This window comes from Protopterus annectens, chromosome 4.part0 (genome assembly GCF_019279795.1).
Source record: "Protopterus annectens isolate FY-2018-M chromosome 4.part0, PAN1.0, whole genome shotgun sequence".
Lineage (NCBI taxonomy): Eukaryota > Metazoa > Chordata > Ceratodontiformes > Protopteridae > Protopterus > Protopterus annectens.
The window spans coordinates 188619246-188626745 of NC_056733.1; the positions used below are offsets into that span (position 1 = coordinate 188619246).

Here is a 7500-nt window from a genome sequence, read left to right on the forward strand (position 1 = left end):
AGGAATGCTGTGGACAATTAAGTGCTTTTTAAAACTTAATTTTCAAAAACATAATTTCTCCAATGTATAAAAATACCCCTTCTGTGCATGACCAACTGTACAGATCACACAATGACCACAACAGAAGACTTTAATAACATCCTATTTCAGACCATTGTACTCGATTGTATCGAGTACTTCAGAATTATATGTATTTTTCTCTGTTACACAGCTTCTCTCTGTATTACATACTGTAATTGTATTTTAAGCATGAGTGCCTCTTTAGTGCATATTTTTATGCATTAAACTCCTGCCCCTGTATTCAGTATTCTGTGTGCCTAGAGGAATAGCGTTCAGTCCACACCATAAAATGTTGCAAACTAGCGGTAAAGGAACGCCAACGTCCGCTCATCCAGAACACAGCAACAGTTGCAATAAGCTGCCTTCAGACTGAATCAAGTGGAAATGCTCGAAATAATATCACCACAATCGTGGTAAAAAGTCATAAACTCATTTGTTAAGACAAAAATCATGTAAACGTTAAGTGCTTTCACTCACACAAAAGTGAGCTTCATCTGTGTGCCAGTGTATTATGTGCTTATGTCTGTATTATACACTCACAATATACCTAAAGTACATTGCATTTCAGCTAAATGTTACAAGTTGTTATGCATATGAATCATAACAATATGAGCAACATGAATGCTTAAGCATTATTTTGTTTGCATTATTTTCATTGGTCCATAATACACGTCACTGTTAACTTTTACATTCCTTAGTCCAATGGGTCAACACAGTTTATAGCTATTTTGGTCCCAAATGCTGCATTAGCTGGTAGTGCCCCTCCTTTATCTGCAGCCTCCTCTCATCTACTACCCCTGGACAGGGCTGACAGTCTTTGGGCTGGCATGCTGCAGTGGAACAGTGCCCACAAACCTACCACAGCAATCACTTCTCTCAGTACAGCTCTGATAGTTTTCTAGGAGTGCAAGACCTGTGCATGTCACCCTCTCCCCTACCCCCATCAAAGACATAAGTAGGGATTGCCTTATCACTTCTCTTTCCCCTGTTATTGGCACATGCAATGCCAGAGCCAGTAATCAAACCACTGCCATCTTAGTGACAGTCAGAGCTTTATCTGTCTGTGGTATGCAGCTTTCCAGCTTTATAGGTTTTGGAGTGAGTGCAGTACCATAGCAGAGCTTTGGTTCTGTAGTTTCAGTCTAGAGTATTTTAGCCAAGTGTCTTTTATCTCAAATGAAAGAGAGGGAAAGCAAGCCGATGTTCAGAAAACTTGACCTACACCAAACCCACAGCACTTAAGACATAAAAAAGTGATTCTAAAAATATGTACTTACTTTCTGGGTAGTCCTATTAAAAATATCCCACAAACAGTGGATATGAAATGAAATATTATCAGCCGATACAGTTCTTGTCCAACTTTTGTCTCCCAGCACTGAAGGGACAGTAAAATAAAAAGAAGATATTAATATGTGCACAAAAAATCTGTTTCAACTCTTAAAAATAACTTTGTTGCACAGATACTATGGTGGGCCAAATATAGCCATAGAACTATTCTTTTCAATGGAAACTTCACACAAATGTAGCCCCTTACATACATACATCTATACACACACACACACACACACACACACACACACACACACACACATGTATATGGTTGCAGTTCAGAAGAACTAATGCTCAGAACAGCAAATGCATTTTGGTGGGTAACATCCATTGGTCCCAATTTTTAAAAAATAATGATGTAAATGAAAGAATAACTGGCCTTAGTCCACCCAAGCAAAGGACAGTCTGACCCTTCAATGCGTATTAGCCTACTAGCCAAAATTCTAGCCTACATAAGGGAGGTAACCAGATGTGCAACAATAAAACAACTGTATTAGTGACCTTCTGCCATAGCTCTGAACTGACAGGAGACCACCATAACAGAAGAATGCAGTCTGCATTAGCCTGACCACATATTTAGCATAAATTATCTTTCCTGTATTTGTTTTTCAGTGTAATGGGTATATCTCACCAAAAATGCAGTAATTTATATTCTGCAAAAATCACAGCAGAAGACAATAAAATTACCATGGGATTATACCATGGCAAATCTGACAAATCACATCCAGTGAGCTTATCTGACAAATCACATCCAGTCAGATCACTCCAAGGGCATTGTTATACTTACTTATAATCTGACTATACAAAAAGATTGGGGGGAGGAGCTGTCTTTCAGGAAGTCTAGACAAGGATGGAAGTGAAACAGGGATCTTAGCTGCAGATATTTGCAAACATAAATACTGATTTCAGGATTCTGTTCTATACATTGTTAAATGGTATGAAAAGACCAGTTAGTAAGATGCAAAACACTCTTTCAGTAAATTAAAAACTTTCATTATCCAAGAATATCAATTTATAGATTTTAGTCAACAATGAACAGACTCTCCCATATTCCCTTACCCTTATTCTTGACATCAAGTGCATAAAAATATGTAATTAATTTAATTGCCATCTCCCAGGATCCCGCAGTCATTTTTTTTATCTTTCATCCTTAAACTAACCTGCATGCTGTGTATTACTTATAGCTCCAAGAGTACAGTTGTGTACACTTACCATAAATGTAGATGTTCGAGTGTATTCACTGTTGCAGTCATCACATTTGGGTTATCTGCTTGCAGTAGCCCTCAGTCACCCTGATTATCAAAGTCTTGGTCCTGCATCTGTTGCTGTCTCATCTTCCATGACGTCAGGTAGTCAGGGGTATAAAGCATGCAGTCGACACCATTTTATCAGTCTTTCTTGCCGTGCGGTGCCCGAAGCAGAAGCAGTTCACAAGTGCCGGTTGGCCGACTCCTGAAATTTTTGTTTTCGAATTTCAGAACCGAAGTTTTCAACTAAGCTAAGTACCCCATTGGGGAGACTTTTTCTTGCTCTAAACCAATGTCAGTAAAAGTCAATAATTGTATTTCTTGTGGAAAACAAATACCTCATAAAGATTTCCATCTGTACTGCATTCCTTGCCTTGGCCCAGACCACGACATACCTCGCTGTTGGTTTTGTGCCCTATTTAATCAACGAACTATTCATCATCGGTTCATTTACGTTTCTAAACATTTTGGTACTTGGTTCAATTATCCAGAAATGGCTTCGGTAAGCCATCCGACTAGCAATATTCCGAAAAAAACGCAAAGATAAAGACAGAGACAGACCGCTTAGGTCCAAAGCTGCCGACGACACTTCTCCTAAGCTAGTCGCCAGTTCACCGGTACTCAGTGAGATGCTTTCGCAGCCCCTGTTACCCGCTACTTCAGATTCACAGGCCTCTACTGAGACCCATTCGGAGTCTGGTATGCCGCGAGATGTTTCTTCTGCTGTGGAACCTGCGGATGTCTCTACCTTGGATGGGTCCGGAGCCGCTGTGCAGGCTTCTGAGGGTGTATTCAGGTCTACTGACTTGCATATTAAACTGACACCATCTTCTTCTTCTTATCTTCTGAATTTTGTGCACACAGATTGACCTGCAAAGTTTTGTTAGTGTCTCGTTACAAAAACAAATTTGTGGAGGCAAGATATTTTTGTAGTAGCAATATTTGCTGCTATGGGTAAATGAAGCTGTTCTTATATGTGCACAGAATTCCTAAAGTCATCTATCATATATTGGACAAATAAAAACACATAAACTTTATACTAATTCTGCTAAACTGCAATTATGACTGGCATATGTAGCAAGCCAAGAAAGCAGGCATGTGTAACTTTTTACAAGGCAATAATGCTGCATTACACTGCCAAAGCTGTGAAGGTGCAGATCTGTTAACGCCACAAAGATTCTGATTTTATAGGTTGTACTTAACAAGAAGGCAAATTTACACATCTGTGCCTCCACCCCATGGGCACAAATTCACACAAGTGCAAATTTTGAGTGTTGTTTTGCTGGATCCTCTGCTATGACTTTTGATGGCCCCCTGCTATAATTTTGAAAGCTGAGAGGTCAGGAGGTATGTGAATGCCTAGTGGAAATATAGCCATGTGAACATTTTTCATATTACCCATTGGGCCTAGACAGTTTCTGGATACAAACAGATAACAAACCATTGGTACCATTAATTAATTCATATGACTTAAGACAAAGTTCATCCAGTTGTCAAATGTCTACTGATTAGTATCAGGGGAGTCAATGTAAAAGCAGTCCATGGTCAAGTGAAATAACTGGTAGTGCCAGATATCATGTCCAGAAATCCAGTGACTCAAGCAATCATATCAGACACTGAAGAAGATGTAAGTGTGTATCTACAAGCCATAATGTATAACAAACCAGTGACTTACTATAGGCTGGACATCTCTAGGGAAGCAACCAATAATAAGTTATGCCAGGTGGCCAAGTCAAAGGACACCAACAAATCATTCATTGTGTAAATACTTTGTTAAAAAAGCTCTTTTGTCAGAGTATGAGGATCTCTTGTTGTAGAAAGTTCAGACTGTAGTGCCAACTTTGCAACAATCAGAAGTCCGGAAACAAATTTATGACAGGCATCAGAGGAAGATTAAGTGTAAAAATGTCTGTGATGGCCAAAACTCAATGCAGACATAAGTAAACCTGTGTCTAAGTATCACTTGATCACTGGGAACAGTCCTGCTCATAGGTGGGCATCTTTGAGTCTGTCTCCATTGTCAAAAGAGCCATGGCAAAAAAATGCAGCTGAATTATTTGAACGCAGTTGTTGGAAAAATTACTCACTAGTTGCAAACCGTTATTTGAGAGGTACTGAGAAAGTCAGCATATCGACAATAACAGACCAGTATATCATATCCTGGCTTAAGGCAATGTTCTCTGGAAGGGGGATTACAACTGAGCTTCAACAGATCTAAATTCATTGCCTCTGAGTTTCAACAATGTATGTAAGAAAATTATGCTTCTGAGACAACAGAAATGGCTAAGAAAATCCTTAACCAGACAAATCTGCACTTACCTCTAATGTTTAACAGAATAACACTGCTTAGTGCAACAGAAATGAGTACAACATAACAAATGCAGGGCAGGCAGATTCAAACCAGAATTTCAAAGCTCAATACAAAGTTGTTGTCTAAAAACATGTCACATGACAGCGACAAAACAAAAGGACCAAAATGTGAAATCTGCTTATATTTCTACAAGAAAAAACATTCAAACTATTCATTGCTTGACTTGAATCTAGGTCCGACTGTCTGTTCCAAGTTAGATGGGAAAAGTAGACAGGATACAACAGCCCTGACTATTGTCAAGTCACTAGAGCAGAGATCTTATGTGATCCAAGCTGATGATGGTGGAGTAACAAATAGAAATCAAAGACACATCCATATTATTCCAGAGATGTCTAAACTGAGTGGGTAGCTATTCCAACCAGATGAGCAAATGCCATTACAAGAAGAATCTGAAGAATTCATTGTCTTCAAAGCGTGATGACCAGACTAGTTATGTTCTACCTTAAAAAGACACATTATTAGACAGAGAGACATTAAACAACATTGACTTGTCTCAGATATCAAGCCCTTCATGTTCACAATCTGTAAGAGTTATTTCATTGAAACATGATATAAGGCTTCCTTTGAGGTATTGAAACATTATGGTTCCTGAAAAGATCAGCAATAAATGACTGCTAAAAGGAAAACATGCTTAGAAATTGTGAATACCTGAATATTTTAAACAGATGGCATTTGCTCATCTGGTTGAAAATGCAATTACTATGTCAGAACATCAATTGCTTTTTATACTGAATATTTTCAAAATGGAAACGTTTTAACAAAAACAGAAATTGTGCATACAATTGATTTAAATGTATAGAATGTGCAATCTCAGAACAGAATTGCATTCTCTTCTCTAAGGAGGGGAGATGTGATATCAGCTTATTATAATGATCAGAGTGATTACTGATACACTTGTGTTTGTATAAAACTTAAAGGGATTTTACCCATAATGCACAAGGCAGTATCGAAGCCAGCAGCCACTGTGAGTTGACTGGTATTGTTGTGCTCTTTGAGTTGTATGGAAAATAAATGCAACAAAATTATACACCTCATCTCTCGTTTCCCAGCTGTATGGTGTCCTGAACTATAGTGCAGAGCATAGCCATTAAAATTCCTGGAAAGCCTCATGTAGAACTATAGTTCAAAACTGTATATCAAATCTTTCTCCAAAAATGAGTGGTTAGTTTAATTTTGTACTATTTTTCAGTCAAGGATGATTAAAAGATTTGAGATGTCTCAATGATCTAAGTAGTTTTCCTGTATTCACCGATGAAGCTCTTCCAACCATCTTTCCTACTTGTCTCTATCTTTATGGTTCTACATGACTTTTTGTACTCTCTCTTTCTGCTCTGTAAACTATCTTAACTTTTTTTTAAATCTTGCTTTACTGATTATTAATTTACCACACGTGATACTTTATTTTCCTTACATGAAAGCTCTTCTGTATTTTATAATTCTGTTTCTGCTTATTACCTTATTTGTTAAGATTTGCACTGGGTGTGACAAGGATGGACAGGATTAGGAATAAGTATATTGGAGGGTCAACCCAGGTTGGAAGGTTTGGAGACAAAGCCAGAGAGGCAAGATTACATTGGTTTGGACATGTGCTGAGGAGGGATGCAGAGTATATTGGGAAAAAGATGCTAAGGATGAAGCTGCCAGGTAACAGGAAAAGAGGGAGGCCTAAGATAAGGTTTATGGATGTGGTGAGAGAGGACATGCAGTTGGTTGGTGTGACACAGCAAGATGCAGAGGACAGGAAGAAATGGAAACAGTTGATCTGCTGTGGCGACCCCTAATGGGAGCAGCCGAAAGAAGAAGAAGATCTTATTTGTCATATTCCATAGCAGTGAATGCAATTCTGTCTATAAGTCCACATTTCCATACCTTTCAGAATGCCAGCACTTGTTATACTGCCTTCATATTTTTTTTGTTTTCATTGCTCTCCATCATATTTATCTGCATGTATTAGCCACATTTTTATTTATTTATCTATCTGAATTTGATTATAGGGATAAACATTGATCCTTGTGGACCAATTTCAGTCATTACACAGGAATTTTACCCAGGTTTATACACAATGAAGTAAGCAGTGGAGCTCAACACCAATAAACAGGAGTAACAAATGGAAACAGATGATCCGCTGTGGCGACCCCTAATTGGAACAGCCGAAAGAAAAAGATGAAGAAGAAGAAGAAGAGCAGTTTAGTACAAAAAGCACTAATCTGTAAAGTTAAAAGTATATACTTTCAGTGTTTCAACTCCTAGTAAAGAGCGATAGTACAAAGAAGACAGTAGAGGAGAATATGTTGATTTAATTACTGCATGGCTGGACTCTGCTTTTTTTGCCCCTAATGCTGAAACCTGGCCATCAGCTGCTAAGTGCTTTTCTTAATATTTCCATTCTCTGTTCCTGGAACTACTCCCATGGTTTTGGCAATGTGCAAGGAGAAAAAAGTATTGGGATATGTGGCTGTGGAAGGAAGAGAGGAGCATGGCTACTTGCAGCAT

The 7500-nt window shown here is 38.4% G+C and overlaps 1 protein-coding gene across 2 annotated transcripts in view; it reads right to left on the reverse strand.

Annotated features, from left to right (window-relative positions):
- TMC8 (transmembrane channel like 8) overlaps positions 1 to 7500 on the reverse strand; it is an 829418-nt gene that overhangs the window by 213866 nt on the left and 608052 nt on the right. For both annotated transcript variants that reach the window (XM_044068180.1, XM_044068179.1), the window contains one exon: positions 1338 to 1435. In XM_044068180.1, the coding sequence (XP_043924115.1) occupies positions 1338 to 1435 (98 nt within the window). The remainder of the gene's footprint in view (positions 1 to 1337; positions 1436 to 7500) is intronic.